Here is a 16,160-nt window from a genome sequence, read left to right as displayed (position 1 = left end):
ACAGGAGCAGTATGGAGGCATGTACTGTTTTTTATGTTGTCTGTTTACGTTTGAAAAATTGATCGCACACACAAACACACACTATGCAATGATAACAATTTGATTCATTTCAAATATGTTGGTGGTTTGTGTTTTTATTTGACTTCAAAGGAACACTGGACATTAAAGCTCTACACTGTACATCAAAGCAGAGCTTTAATGTCCAGTGTTCAGAGCTTTAATGTCCAGTGTTCAGCGTGTTCATTCCACCATTTGCATTCAGAGAGACAGGCAAACACAAGATCGTATCATAAGATTCACAATCTCAGATCGATTCTCAGTCTTCTCCGCCACATTACTGATCTAATACAGTTGACCAGACATCATGTCATCCTGTGAAAGTTCTGAAGCTTCATCTGCTGCCTCAGGTGAGACTCAGAAAACACAAGTAGCTATGCAAGCATAAGTAGTAATGCTAGCACAAGTGGTAATTTTTTACCTGCAACCCGTGTCACACTGTGAGAGCTTGGTAAAGAGCTTGTGTGCAGTGTTTTCGGTGTGTGCATGCGAAGAAGAGGACTTTAGAGGCTAGCTTAATCTGTTAGCAGTGCTACTTCTGCTGGCATTGCTTCTAATGCTAACATCCCTACTTCTGCTAGTATAGCTACTTCTTGTAGCTGACTTTAAGGCTAAAAACCAGTGTAAATGACACCATGTTGAGTGTCACACACATATGAACGCTTAAAAACAGACACACATATGACAGATACAGACACTCCACAGGAGCAGTATGGAGGCATGTACAGTTTTTTTCTGTTGTTTGTTTACATTTGAAAAATTGATCACCAGTTAGTTCAACTGTTTTGATTTGGCTTGCCTCACTGTTTACCCCTGAAACTACTAAAGTGTTTTGTCAAACACTCCACCCGCCCCTCCATCTGCATAGTTTTGGGTAGATACTGAGTGAATTTTCGTTTTTGGGTGAACTATCCCTTTAAATGTACAGTAACACACAACAGCAAAGATGTGTTCCCCCTCTGCACTAACTATATGTCCAAGAAAGAACAACTCATTATTTGGTATTGAGGGCAATTATGTTTTTGTTGTTTTATCACAGCATCAACATCATCTTGTCTGATCTGTTCACTGAAAACATTAATAATTTAAGTCATCAGGAAATCAACACAATGTTGGGCATATTTTTAGTCTTCAAAATGACAGCCACAGAAATACAAAGACATGTGACTCCAGGTTCAGTTGTGCGTTTGTTCGTATTGCGTTGACTGAATGAATCTCTCACCCTGAAAACACCCACGTCTCATATGTTGTCTCCACCATCTCTCTCTCCACAGTTGCACTGACAGCACCTGAGATTCAAGCCGGCGAGGTGCTTCACAGCAGCTCATCCTCTTATTCGGTCCTGGATTTTATAGGGGAAGGCAGCTTCGGCAAAATCGCTCTGTCAGTAAACCTCAGGACCAACGAGAAGGTGGCTGTGAAAATCCTGAAGGACACGGAGTTCGACCAGGACACTGAGCAAGAGGTATGAGACTGAAGTCTTTGTTTATATTCCTGTGCTCAAGTGTTATCTGCTCCATCAGACAACAGCTGATCACGAACTGTTGTTAGTCTTGTCTTATTACGCTTCCTCTTTTCTCTCCAGGTCGCCATATTGAACCTCATCAGTGGCCTGGATGCAGATTGCACCCACATGGTGCGCTTCTATGAAGAGTTTCAGCACATGGATCATATGTGTTTGGTGTTTGAGAGGCTGGACAGAAGTCTCCATGACCTGCTAGAGCAGCGAGAGTGGGAGCCCCTTCCTCTATGTGTGATACGTCCAGTTGCAATGCAGGTATGTAGCCACGATCAGTGATTCATGACCAACACTCTTTTGTTAGAGCGATCCCCAAAACATAAATCTAACAACCAAGTTTCAAAATGTTTCACCTGCTTTTTGTTCCTGCAGCTCTTTGTGGCTTTGGATTTCCTGAAGGGTCTTGGCGTCCTGCACACGGACATCAAACCGGACAACGTTATGTTCGTGAACATGCAGGATCAGCCACTAAAGATAAAGCTGATTGACTTTGGCTGCGCCATGATGGTGTCCGATGTCGAGGTGGGGATGGACGTCCAGCCGTATGGGTACAGGTGAGTTCGTCGTGCACAGTATATGTTTAGCCACATTATTTTTTCTCCCCTGAAATGTTTTAACAGATTTTTTCATCTTTGGCTCATGTTTTTCCTTCTCAGGGCTCCAGAAATCTCACTTGGCCTTCCATTCACTGAGGCCGTCGATGTGTGGGGGGTCGGGTGCGTACTGGCGTTCCTTTACCTGGCTCAAAACCTCTTCCCCATACACTGCGAATATCAAATGGTATATATCGTCTAACCAAATGGATTTTTATTCATTTTTTCATATTCATTGAGAATGTAAGTGGATGGGAATGTCATAATGTGCATTCTGTCTGCAGATGAGCTGCATGGTTGCAGTGCTGGGCCAGCCACAGGACCACCTGCTCCGTGCTGGCAAGTACAGCCAGCGGTTCTTCACTGAAGAGGAGGGTGAAGCTGCTTCATCGTGGAGACTGATGGTAGAGTGACCATGTTCTATTTTGTTTGAGAATTTTATTGGAGCATTTAAATCGTACTGCCCGTTTCTCATCTTTCTTTCTTTTTGTTCCTTCAGACCGCAGAAGAATACAAAGCTGCAAACAAGGTGGAGACAGAGCAGCAGAGAAGCTTTATCGAGCTGCCAAGTTCTCTGAGCGGCCTGATTCATGTGAGTACTCTTGTGTTGAACTAGTAAAGACTGGGTCTGTACCAGTTATTTATCTGTCAATTGGGAGCTGGATCATCTGACCTGAAACCTGTTTTCAAATCCAGATCCATCCAAAATTGGAGGCCGCGGAGATGGACGACCGCGTGGAGTTTGCGTCTCTTTTAGAAGGGTTGCTGCACCTTGACGGGGATGAGAGGATCTCTCCTTGTCAAGCTCTGCAGAAGCCTTTTATCTCCATGAGCCACCTGAGAGAGGACGTCGACAGCAGAGACTAGTAAGTGACCACATGTTGTTTCACACTGGAACTAAAAAACACATCAGGTACGATGGACTGATGATTTAATTAATTGACACTGACTGATTAACTAATTGATTGTCGTCCTCATCCAGTCTGACCACCTCCCAAATATTAATGAGGGTCTGCCCAACTGAGGACGGTGTCCACAGTGCAACCTCAGACGTTGTCCACAGTGCAACCTCAGACGTTGTCCACAGTGCAACCTCAGACGTTGTCCACAGTGCAACCTCAGACGTTGTCCACAGTGTAACCTCAGACTGTGGTTACGCTGGCTCCATGGACACACTGTCCGTGTCGTCAATTGGAGACGATGACAGCAATGAAGCCTCCTGGTCTTGTGACCTGACTATCGTCTCCACAGACACCACCTGGTCGTCACTTTTCAATGAAACCGTTGAAGTCTCCTGGAGTTCGGACGAGGCTGTAGACGCCACCGCTGCCGCCACAGCCTCCACAGGCGGCATGAGAAAGCTGCTGAGAAGAATTGGTAAATTCTTCTCAAGCCTCACGAGCTGCTGCCGTCCAAAAGTGGAGGACTGAATGCTATCTTTCTTTCTTTTTTTATTGGTGTTTTTATATTGTAATATATGTTTTACTACTTTTCAATATTTTTAATGTTTTATTGATATTATTTTAAAATTGTTATACTGTGTAATATTTTTCCTAAATAAACTCATTACACAAAGTCAACTAAACATTCAGGCCTGAGTGGGCGGTCATGTGAAATGCTCTTTACCAACACTCCTGAAAACACACGTCACATGACCGCTCACATTCACTATGCATGCAGCTGTAAACAGAAGCTTTTGGTTGTTAGAACGATGGCTCGTCTTCTGCACATGTAAAAAGTTGTATCGTTGTAAAATACAGAATATAACAGCACAACAGCTTTTGGCAAAGACAACATAGTAACACTGAATACACAGACATGTCACTAAGCGGAGTAAAAATACATTTGATTTAGGTGGTTCTTCATATATGACCCAGGATGCATTTGTTTCCACACAGCAAAAAGCCACATGCACCTCAGACCGCCTCCAAATGAGTGACGCGATCTCAGGATGCATTCAGGAGCCGTCAAATCTGTATCGTAGCATCGACCACTAGTGACTGGATCACTCAGGGTGGATGTTGATACCTGGTCTGAACGGTGACTTAGTGATGCACAAACCATTATCCTTCATTCCACCCACAGTTATTCTCTGGCGTTCTCTCATTCTTAGTCTCCAACAACTTATTGAATCTCAGCAGACCCTCACGCTGCATCCATGAGGGAGAAGCAGATCCAAACCGTATTCCCCTGAGGAGGCCTTTCTCACACACACACACACACATATATATACACAATTACACACACGTATACACGATTGCAACAGCAGAAATTGAGCAAGACTCGAAGGGAGAAAAAAAGAGAGAATATGCTGAAGTAATCAGGATGGTTAAAAAGTGGGGTAAGAGGGTCGGGATGAGGGTACCCCACCCATCTTGTTGTGGTATTGTTACCATGGTGAAGTTTTTCAGGATAACTCTCTCCATACACTTCCTCCATTTGCATGCCCATGCCTTGTTTCTGTCTCCCATGCCCACGGTCATACTTTCTTTCTTTCCTCATATTGTTTCCACATTTTACCGCTTCCACCCACACTCCTCCTCCTCCTTCTCCTCTCATCTCTCTCTGTCCTCTCTCTCCTCTCCCGTGGAGCACCCCCGAGTCCTCCTCACTCTGACGTCTCAGCCTCTGCTGGGTGCTATTTGAGGTCACACAGACCTCAGGGTGAGAACTTCAGTTGACATGTATTCAATCATCATCTGCTCTCACAGGACAATGAGCAGCATTTACCAACAGAGCCATATGTTTGCAACATGGCAACACAGAGAGATGATATGACATTACAAGCCAAAAAAGTACTTACACTGTACATGTGTGTTAAATATGTGTGACAAGATGTATGCAACATCCCCTCAGTGAGTCCCCTGATATTAAGGGGATAAATCCATTTCCGTTTTTCTTTTTCTTTTGTGTATTCAATCTTGGGCTGCTGCAGCTTTTGCATCAATCTGATCACATCTGAGTGAGGAGTGTGCCAGATTCAAAGTGTTACAGAAATGTTAACAAGTACAAAGATGTTTCTTTGTTGGACCGACCTAAGAAATTGTAAATATGGCTTTTACGTAAAAGTGACACTGACATGCAAAATGGTCACGATATGAAAATGATCTAAAAAAAAAGAAGCTAAATTAGACCCATTTTCAATCCATGGACGAAAAGCAAGTCAATGCATCACACCATAATATGCTTACAACAAGTTAGCATTCCCTCTTCTCGAAGGCTGCCATTTAAACATCTCTATTATGCCAAGTGGCAATCGCGCCCCCCCATCACTAGGCCCTGTCTCCATACAAACATTTGGTCAGTTGATTATTATTTGAATTTTGATTATGGAACAGATTATGTTAATAACCTTTGTGGGGTTGTGTGTTGTATTCTTTTACAGCAAGTATGTGTTTATTTTTGTGATGTGTACATGTTTGTGATGTTGCTCTGTTTGGTTGTCTGGTTGGTTTTCCAGGTATGTGGAGTCAGATCAGCAGGTCGATCAGGGAGAGGGACAACATCAGACGATAAGGTCTCTGAGAAAGGAGGGGCTGGGCAGAGTATGGGTGAAGTAGGCTGCATTGGATTCCATTTTAGTCAACCTATTACATTTATCTCCTGTGTTCTGTATTGTGCAAATAGATTGATTTGTGACAGCGGTAACCCAGAGTCCAAACTTAGTCCTGTCTTGAGTGTGGTTTCTTTTTGTCTTTCTGTTTAGCTCACCTTATGATTTAGTTTAGTTGCATCCCCCAGGGATGTTTTTGTAATTCTGTCTTAGTACCTTTTTGTTTATAAAATGTAAAACTGTTATTCTCCTGTATCTTCAGCATTGCTTTTATCAAGTTTTCATCACCAAATAGCATCCTCCACTATACAGCAAAGTGTGTTTTCTCTCATTAAAAAATCATTTTGAACAGATGTCTCAAGTAATTAACACAACACTGCATCTATTCCTGCTGTGGCCATTCCTGAATGGCTGCGCTGCCCTCCCCCTGTAAAAACGTTGCTTCTCCTCACTCAGTTGGTGCGACTGCAGTGTTTGTCACTTGTGTGTCAGGTTGAATAGACAGACTGACTGACAGAGGCCTGCTTGTTTTTCATGGTGGTAAGACAGAAAGAACAGGAAAGTGATGCCACGGAGAGACACACACACAAACACAACCACTGAAGGTTGGAAGAGTCTACAAGCAAACCGATGGAGTTGCATCATGGGAAAAATGGGTCCAGTGTCTTTAGGGGTTTGACCCATTCTTGGGACTAAAACTAAGGAAAGACTCTGTTGCTTCATTTTTGACAATTCTTTTTAAAATCAGTTTCTCACAAGTCCCTCGAGGTTATGGAAGAACAATACCAGTTACTGGAGCAGCCCTTTCATACTTTAATAGACACTGATTTCTCATTAGTTTTGCTTTACAAGTTTTTTAGACCAGACATGATTTCTTTTTTTCTTCCTCCCCAGACATCAGCCTCTCCTCACTCTGTCAGTCACAGAGGAACACATACTCATATAGCTGTGCAGAGCCCGTGTGAAGCAGAATGTCTGCCACTTGCTCTTCGCTGTCTCTGCTGTTGCTATTATCAGAGTAACGGCTGCAATCAAGGCACTTTGGCTTTTATCTGAGAGCTAAATGATGGCTGACTACTTGTAATGGCTTCTTTCTGAACAACTGGAAACCTGATGGAAATCAAGTAAAGTGTATTACTCTTTTGAAAACTGATTTTGGGAAGATGTGTGTTTTTTTAGTTGAATTGGCTATTATATGGCTCAAAGCTAGGGTTGGCAATCCTGGGAAAGTTAGCCAGAGCAGGCTACATCTTGCCTGCAAAATGAAAACGATGCATCCCCTCCCATCATTCCTCTCATCAAAGCTGCAGCCCACAAACACATGAACGTGCACTGCCTGACAACTAGAATCCGACTTTTCTGTGACTCACTCGCTTAATGTCTCTGCTTCAGTGGTATATGTCTCTCCTGCTTGTGATGACACCAGTACGCGCAGGCAGGCAGTTAGTAACAGACAGGTCTGCTAACCAATTCATTGGGTCTGAATGAAATGATTGGTCATGTTTATTACATTTGAGGGCCACAGACACCTTTTTTTACATTTTTGATGGATACATAAATAGAATAAAGAGTGTTTTAGAAACAACTTACCAACCCAACCTTTAATGTCTCAGAGGATGATGACGTGAATATCTGCAATTCCTGCTTATTCTTTGTCACAGGTGTAATTCTTCATTATTCATCCCTGTTTCCATGTTATTTTGAATTCCTGAAATCTGTTTCTCAAAATCAGTTACAAAACTACATTCCAGTCTCTGCTGACGAACTTAAAATCGCTCTCTATCTGACGTGCGTACAAAGAGACACATCGAGCAGTTTACTGCTGGCCTTGAGTTCAGGGTTGTTTCTTAAATGGAGGCTGGTCCGAAAACACTTCCAGACTCACCCAGCATTTTGTCTGCTCAATGAGCATGATGACATTTTTTACGAACAGCAGTGGGAGTGGAAGCAGATATTAAAGAGAAACAGGCCTGGTTGTGCACAGCTTCCTGTAATGGATGCAACAAAGGATGGAGACTCGCTCTTCCTGAGAATTCTGACTCTTATTACAGACCTAAATGATGATTCCAAGTGTTAGATGTCATAATGACCACAGGTGTTATCAGTTAAATTGCCCATGTTATAATGGACGTCCATTTCTTTGTTAGACCTCGGCATACACACATGTGAAAGCAGATTAAAACTACAGTAAACATATTAATTTCAAACTGTTTGTATCTGTTTGTGCAGCTGAGTGATGTTAAAAAACAAAAAGTGATAGTTTTGTAGTGGTCAAGGCCATGAAGGGAAACTCGTAGGATGTTGCTAACATATTTCTGATATGACAGTGTAACTTAATATAAAACAGCCAAGAACCTGATCAGTGATGTGGTGTTGCAGCCTGCTCCACTGCCAGGGAATGAAAATATTTCATGTTTTGACCATTAGATTATTATTATATTAACATTGATTAAAGAAACAGTCCACTTAGGAGCTGTTCTTATAATCCCACACAATCTTTTTCCGCGGATGGAGTTTGCCCAGATGTGATGAAATAGTCGATTTCCAATCTCCAACTTCTCGTTAGTGATGCTCATATGAACTTCGTTTTACACGTATTACACATTCTCTAAACTGTGCGTGCCTTAGTGAATGCATTATTAAATGAAACACAAAGTGTTAAGTAAGACCTCACACAAACCAATAGTTTAAACAGGAAAACAGCCTCTCTTCATTACGGCCAGTCATCCTCTCCTGGAGCCTGATGTGGAACTGCCTGCTGAGTTTGGTTAAGGTCAATTAGTTTTCTCTTGTGCGTAGCTCAGGACAGCTCAGACACAGGATCATGATGTGCTACGTGAGAACAATCACTGAAATCATCAATTGATGCAAGATAGTAATCCAAACATCTGAATATAGCAACTGTAAAAAAAAAATCCCCACTTTTTTTAGTTGAAAAACTAAATTAGTAAGTTGATTAAATTTCAGTCAGTCATTTCGACAATCAGTTATTAGATTCAATCATTTTCCTGTACGATTGTCAAAAATAAAATAAGAAATTCACTAGTCCCAACTTCTCAGGTTGAGGTAATGCAGCTTTTTCTCCACGGGATTTCAACATGTTTCCTGAGTAATTTTGTGTCTCAGCACCACATATTTGTGCTTTTTCATGCCACATAAATTCTCAACTACTCACCAACATAAGTGCTCCGACCCAACCCTGTTAAATATGTTAAATGTTATGCAGGAATAAACGTAATTTAAAAGGTGCAGTGTGTAAGATTTAGGTAAAAGGAAACTATTGGCAGAAATTTAATGTAGAATAATCCTTATGATGTCTTTACTAGTTCATTCAATCTAATTTGTATGAATTGTAGTTTTCTTCACCCCAGAAAAGACCCTTTATATCAAAATTATTTATATTTACATTGAGGGGGTCCTCTCGCCATGTTTTTTATATTAGTAGACTGGACAAACTAAACAACTTTTGAGTTTTTATCACAACTGAAGGCTACCACAGGCTCTCTTTCATGTTTGAAAGGGGAGGGCGCCGTGAGGGGTTCTCAGCTGCAACATGCAATTTAAACACTAGATATCACAAAAGTCTACACTGTAACTTTAATAAAAGATTAAATTACACATTTGATAAAAGATTAAATCATTGACATAACTCATGTAATGTCCTGAAAACCAGCATGGTATTCATATGCCCATCCTATGATATAACAACATAGCAACACACACCTCACCACGTGGGACTGGCCTGAACTCAGCTGGACAACAGTGACAACAGGTGAATGATGGTCAAAGGCATGATATAAGCCACTGATGTTCCGCCAATGTGCTGCCCGCCATATATCATAATGAGTTATGTAAGAGGTCAGACGACGTGGAGAGAAGATATTTGTTTGGCATCCAGTGTATCAGGAATCCTTATTTATTGGCGAGCTGCAATGCCAACTATGAATCTGTTAAAGGGAGTTTCATGTTTTATTTAGAGGATGTTGACGTGCCCACTGATGCTCTGAGTTTAACTCTTGCAATCTCCTGCTTGAATCTGAATCTGATTACACTGAAACCATGCAGAGATTGGGAATTTGGAAGACACATAATGAGTTGCAGTAAAAGCCATGAACTGGAAATGAACCCAGTCACACATGTGTATGTAATGTGTGCACCTGAAAGCTGCTTTAAAGGGACATCCTGTGGTTTAATAACTTCACAACACTCAATCGGGCCATGTTCTTTCCTTTATGAGGTTTTAATGAGATAAATATGACAGAGAAGACAGTTGCTTTGCAGGAAACTAAGTTACTAAGCCAGCTGCTTATCCATCCTATGAGCAACCTAAATGTTATTCACACCTTATTTGAACCTTTCTAATCAGCATTATCTTCATGGTGTCTTAATAAAGAGATTTCTTGATTGTGGTTCTCCACAATAAAAGTATAATCTTATCTCACATCTTATGATTAGAAATCTGGATAAGAGCCTTTGATGGTGTTGGCAGGTAATGTTTAACCCATTACATTATCAGTATATCCTGCAGTCTGAAAGACTCTGTAAACCTTTCTCTGCGCTCGCTGGTATGATCTGAACAGACAGGCGAACATACACAACTGGACCCCTGCTAGTCCGGGATCAGAGGACGTTTGGGTCAAATTCTTCTCTCTCTAGCAATATTTCTTAATGAGAGACACCCTGGTTCTCTCATTAAGAAATCTCATAGACGCATGCACGAGGACAAGCCGCCTCCATGCTCCTTCCTGTTGATTTGTTGACTGGGAGGCGATAATTACCTGCACAGTGCATTTGCAAGTAAACCAAAGCCCTGCTTTTTCCCTTTGATTTAGACGTTGTCATTGGCCAATGGTAATCGCCTGTCTGATCTCTAGCCTCGGGGGGTCAAGAGAGCAGAATGTCAGGTCTGACATCCCAGAGGTTCAGGGGTCATATTAAGCCCTGCAGGTCTATGGTCACAGAAACAGCTGGACAGTCGCGTATGTAAGAGCAGAAAAATGAAGGGTTCTGAAACCCTTATAAGCCTCCAAGAGAAAACAAGAAGATCATAACAGAGTGCTATATCAAGAGGTCAACACCTTTTCTGGCCTGTGGTGCAGAGTTGTCTATGGGTATTGGTTTTAATTCTCTTTCCAGATGAACACATGAGTAAGAAAAACTCATTACAAACTCAAATGCACTCCGTTTGGGGAACTTTTGTCTCATCTGTAATTTCTATTTCTATTCTATTCCTGTCCTCTTTTGGCACACTGTAGTTTTTAGCCTGTGTGTGCATGCCTTGTTTTCTGCGCAACCAGCCGTCAATATTATCTCTCCCAGCTGCATCTCATGAAGTCATGCAGCTCAGCTTCTCCTGCTTCCGTTGGTCTGAATCTTTTCGCTCACAGGGCCGAGAACCTCATGGGATCCGTTGATATGAAAATGGATGGGGGTGAGGTGGGGGGTTAATGCAATACAATGACTAATAGGGATTTTTATTTTAAAATCCTGTAAAGACCCCTGGAAGCTCTCCTGTAAATTTGAAGAATTGTAAAAGTCACTGAATAAAAAGCAAAAGGATTTCTAACTTTGATCACGATAGTGTAAACCTTTGTTTATGACATGAGAAAATGTGATCCTTCTGTTTAAGTTTTAAGTATCACCAGACAAGAGAGCCAATTTCAAAAAAAGAACTTGTTGGGACTATTGGGTCCTTTTTCATTTTTCAGTTTGCCCTTCACATATGAAGAATGCAGTTGTCCGGTGAAAAACAGTCAGGCAAGGTGTGGCATGTGGGTCGAGCATACAGGAGCAGCATCATGTATAAATTCTGCTGTGAAAATCACATGGTTTTCATTAACAGCACATTAACACTGGCATCTGTTTTTATCACCAGAAGCCCTTTTCCCTGAGAGACATTTGTATTCTTCTGTCCCATTCCCGCAATATCTCAAGAATGCCTTGACAGAATTTCTTTAAATTTGGTACAAATATTCACTTGCACTCAAGGATGAACTGATAAGAATTTGGTGGTCGAAAGGTCAAGTTCACATGGCCTTGCATTGTTTTGAACTCAATATATCAGGAGCGCCCAAAGGGAATTTCACCACATCTGGCACAAACATTCACTCGAGGATGACCTGAATATAATTTGGTGGCCAAAGATTAAGCTCACTGTGACCTCACGGGAACACATTCCTTGCCTTGTGAATGAAATATCTCCAAAACGACTTGAGGGAATTCTTTTTGCCACAAACTTTCACTTGAGCATGGATTCATCTTGTTAGACCAAGATCAAATGTCAAGGTCACGGTGGCCTCACTAGGTATATTTATTTATCTTGAACAAGATATCTTTAGAGCAGATTGAGGGAATGTCTTCAGATTTGGTACAAACTCCAACTTGAGCTCAAAGATGAACTGATTAGATTTTGGTTTATTAGGTCTTTCAATTTGTTTTGCTTAGATCTGTTAATTGTAAGTGGCCATTTTTGACGTAGTGGATTAAGAATAAAAATAGAATTTAAAATCAACCTAGAACTTTTCAATAAACCACAGTGAAGATACTGTCATAAGGTATCCTTCACATCTGGGTCCTTGTGTCCTGCATAAGGACTGATACAGCTTGGTGATTTCACATAAAGTGCTCTATCACTACAGTGCCACAGAGACCAAAGCACACCCACAGAGACGCTATCAGCTCTACAACTCCACGATGCATCACTCTCAGTGACGTAAACCCTGTTTCCTACTTTAACACTACAAAGGGAATCCTTTATTTTTTTAGTGCTGTCATTCCAAACAGTCATGCTAAAGGAGGCCTGCTAAGTTAGTGATAAGAAGCTGAAAGAGCATCGAAGATTTATTACTCACCAGCTTACAAAGGGGAAAGCTTATACCCTAGTAATGGGCCGGTATTTGAATTGCATGTCTTCAGTCTTCCTGTTAAAGCCTCTGCAGTCCTGTCTTATCACAAAGCTCTTAAAGAGGAGGCCTGTCAATCTTTCGTTTTTCATTCCTCTCCCAGCAGGCCTGGTGAATGTGTGCTGTGCTGTTGAAGTGCACATATATTTCATCCAGGGGTCAGAGTGGACAAGCCGCGGCTGTCTGTGGTGAGATGGACTGGTGCCTGCAGTGATCAATAATCTGGAGGATCCAGCCACCGGATCTCACCCCACTCTAACCCGCTGACCCTCCCACCCGATCTCTCACTCGCTGGCTCTCGGATCATTTTCATTCGTGGTTACCTAAACCTTTACACCAATTCACTCTGACCCAAAAGCTGGACTCGCTCAGCATTTTACTTTTTTTATTCCTCTCTGCTTGTCTTCTCTGTACTTTATGTTTAATATCCAGTTTCTTATTGTGACGTTTGTCATTCTATAGTTTTTTTTTTTTTACATGGTATCTCCACTCAGACTTCTCGTCATATTTCCAAAGAAGGTTTAGCATTACCTTCTGTTTAACAATGTACTAAAATTGTAATCGTTTTAAACCTAAATTATTTGAGAAAAGATTTTTCATCCAAAGGTACTTGAAAAAAAATAAAAGTCATAATTTAATTAGTAATAATGATATATAATGATTCAAGACACATTTAGAAATGTGTGAAAGAATGCAGTCTTATGAAAGCTGCTAGTTGACCACCTGAACTCTGCAGACACACTGGCTTTACAAAAAAGCAGTTCTATACATTTCTCTTTGAAAGCATGACACTGCACATCTTGTCTCGATGATGATGCTTGTCAGCGATGACACGTAATAGCTACATGTGTGTGTTGCGTTCAGCTTGACCGTGACCTAACAGACAGTGAAGTGATGTTTGTTAAGTGATGTCTGAGCTTCACGTTTAAGGCCTTGTGTCTTTGTGTTTGCTCTTTGAAGTAGATGATTAACGCCTTCAGGGCAAAGCCATCGTCTCTTCGTGTCACACATGGAATGAGTCAGGTCAGAAGGTCCTCCCTAAAATTGACAGTTTCTCCCTCAGTGCATTTATGCCAGATAACTTTGTGAAAATAAAACAATCCCCTCCTCTTCTGATTATACTTTTTTAGCAAGGATGGATAACCTGAAAACTGGTCCTGACACAAGTCATTTTTGTGATTTATCTAGACCATATCAAATATAACATTGTATTTTTGCAGGGAAAAGTTTGGATATTTCTCACCACTCTTCAAAATGTTTTGGACGTGCTTTAATCCTGTCGTCTCAAACAGAAGAGTGCCCCATCTGTCTTCTGACTACAGTACGAACAATTCCACACTATAAACATGAGGAATCGGCCTGTCTGGGGTGGAGACGTTGATGGGACGACACAGATGATTGCTCTCCGGTTGGATTTGGTTACAGAAGTTGTGGTCCAATTGAGGTTTTACACACTTTCTGGAGAGTAAAGTGTAATCCTGCAGTGATTGATAATAAACAGGCTCGACACTCACACAGAACTTGCCAAGAACTCTGCCAAGACAAATATTCAAAGGGCGTGGACAACATTTCAGGTGGTACAGATACTGTATCCTCTATTATTCTGGTCTGTTTTATTTCAAATACTAATTTGAGGTTAAACGATTGAAGCCAAATACATTTTCAATCATGTTAAGCGGGTGTAGTATTAACCCAAAAAGCCCAAAGCTTTCCAATGTAAATAAGAGTGTTTGGAATTAAAGCATTCAGCAAAACAATTAGCAATCAACAATTTGTTGATCAGCCAATGCTTGTGTTCCTTTTACTAAATGCCATGATTTCGTGTGTTTTCACAACTGAAAGTCTTGATCGTGGTCCGAAACAAGGTTCATCTCTCTGTTACAATGTTTACATTTGATCTGGTTACACATTGTACATTGTTACACATGGATTAAAAAACTTTAGTTTGATATATGTTTGTCATGTCTTTAATTACATTAGTGTCTACCTGTACTTGACTTTGATTGGTTTGTGGACGGGTGTCTCCTGATGTTGCATGTAATCAATTCGGCTGCTGTATTCACTAACTGAATAAAGTGAATAGAAAAGAAGTTGTCTCTCTCTGTGATTGGAGAAAATGAATTAACTGGTTGACTTTATCATTGCCAGTGTAATGTCATGGTGCTATTACTCTCCAGTAAAATAAACATCCTAGTTGAAACATTATATCACTGGAGGAAAAGAACACAAGCTATTCTGCGTGTAGCCTCTGCTTTTTTACTTCTTCTATCTTTTAATGCTGTCTCAACCTTCTGCAATTGGTGTGGAGGTCCAAACTATCCAATACAATGACTTGACACTGCAAATTATTTCTTTTGGTCGTACAAAATTTGGGTCAAATGTTCCAGACCATGGTCTGAGGCATCTTTCACGCCTGCTACTTTGGTTTGGACTAAACTGAAACAAGGTATGAAAGCCCACTTATATTTCTGTTCACAGATGTATCTATTTGAGACGATGTTCAGATGAATTGTGAGCGAGCACAGCCGCCTGTAGGTTTTATATTTGCAAGAGATTTACTGTGGCCTGATTGCCATCTGGTCATCAGTGACATTGTGTCTTTCAGCATGTGTGGCTCATGGGGATTTATAATCTTTTACTCTTTGTAGGATCAACTCAGGATCGTTTCAGTAAGCCTATCATTAGGAGCCTATCAGTTCCTCTCTGGATGAGATCAGGTTAAGTAATGTATCCTGACAAGTATTCTGGTTATTGTCACTGCCGACCCCATACAAAACAGGAAGCATTCTGTCAAAGTGTGAGGAAAGTGTGGTTTGAATGAAAATGTCTCATAAGTCAAGAGAACATGGGCACAAGGTGATTGGAAATCTGGGCATTTGACAGTGAGCGAACTATGAACATAAGAAATAAGTATGTTACAGTTATGCTAACCTTACTTAACCTTTGTTTTGTTTTACTTCATTAACCCAAGAGGACTTTTCTAAAGACAGGAGCTTTTCTGAGCAAGATTCTTATCTTTCAGTGATCTGTCTGGATATTTCTCTGCTGGCTTCATAAATTGTCCAAAGGCCTCTGGCAAACAGGGTCATAGCTGGTTACCATTGTAGCAAGGTCACAGGAAGTCTGGTCTGGGCACCAAATGTAAAAACATGGGACCCACCTGGACTTTATCTGGTGCTCAGCATATTTGATATATTTATACATTTTAAGTCACATCAGATTGTGATTCAAAGCAAATGGTTTTACTCTCTGGATGAAAAGGTTGCGCCCATAGAGAGGGGTCTTACTCAATTCTTAAAAGATTTATGATTTGCAGTGTGTTGTCTGCATTCTTCCCTTACATGAACATACATTTATCAACATCTCATCCAGATGCAGTCTGTTCATGTTAGATGTAAATTGTTTCTGTGAACTCTACTTCCTTCATAAGAGCCTCTATAAAAATACATGGCTTTGCTTTAACAGTGAGCTAAACAGTTGTATTCTGACTATAAGTCTATTGTAATAATGGAATTGTTAATACAGTCCTCTCCAGA

At 41.0% G+C, this 16,160-nt stretch overlaps 1 protein-coding gene across 1 annotated transcript; it reads left to right on the top strand.

Annotated features, from left to right (window-relative positions):
* The first annotated feature begins 226 nt into the window (after positions 1–226).
* LOC138413569 (homeodomain-interacting protein kinase 3-like) lies at positions 227–3,754 on the top strand. Its single transcript, XM_069537755.1, has 9 exons — positions 227–407; positions 1,332–1,522; positions 1,643–1,834; positions 1,949–2,130; positions 2,233–2,356; positions 2,454–2,573; positions 2,669–2,761; positions 2,866–3,035; positions 3,152–3,754. Exons 1-9 carry the CDS (start codon positions 365–367, stop codon positions 3,597–3,599), a joined length of 1,563 nt encoding a protein of 520 aa, XP_069393856.1. The 5' UTR covers positions 227–364; the 3' UTR covers positions 3,600–3,754.
* Positions 3,755–16,160: the final 12,406 nt, after the last annotated feature.

Source organism: Paralichthys olivaceus, chromosome 13 (genome assembly GCF_024713975.1).
Source record: "Paralichthys olivaceus isolate ysfri-2021 chromosome 13, ASM2471397v2, whole genome shotgun sequence".
Classification (NCBI taxonomy): domain Eukaryota; kingdom Metazoa; phylum Chordata; class Actinopteri; order Pleuronectiformes; family Paralichthyidae; genus Paralichthys; species Paralichthys olivaceus.
Note: the sequence above shows the minus strand (reverse complement) of the source record. Positions and strands in the feature narration are given on the sequence as shown.

Coding starts and splice junctions, on each gene's coding strand:
- LOC138413569 (XM_069537755.1), top strand. CDS start 365: ATGTCATCCTGTGAAAGTTCTGAAGCTTCATCTGCTGCCTCAG. Junction 2,131..2,232: donor GTCCAGCCGTATGGGTACAG/GTGAGTTCGTCG, acceptor TTTCCTTCTCAG/GGCTCCAGAAATCTCACTTG. Junction 3,036..3,151: donor GACGTCGACAGCAGAGACTA/GTAAGTGACCAC, acceptor GTCCTCATCCAG/TCTGACCACCTCCCAAATAT.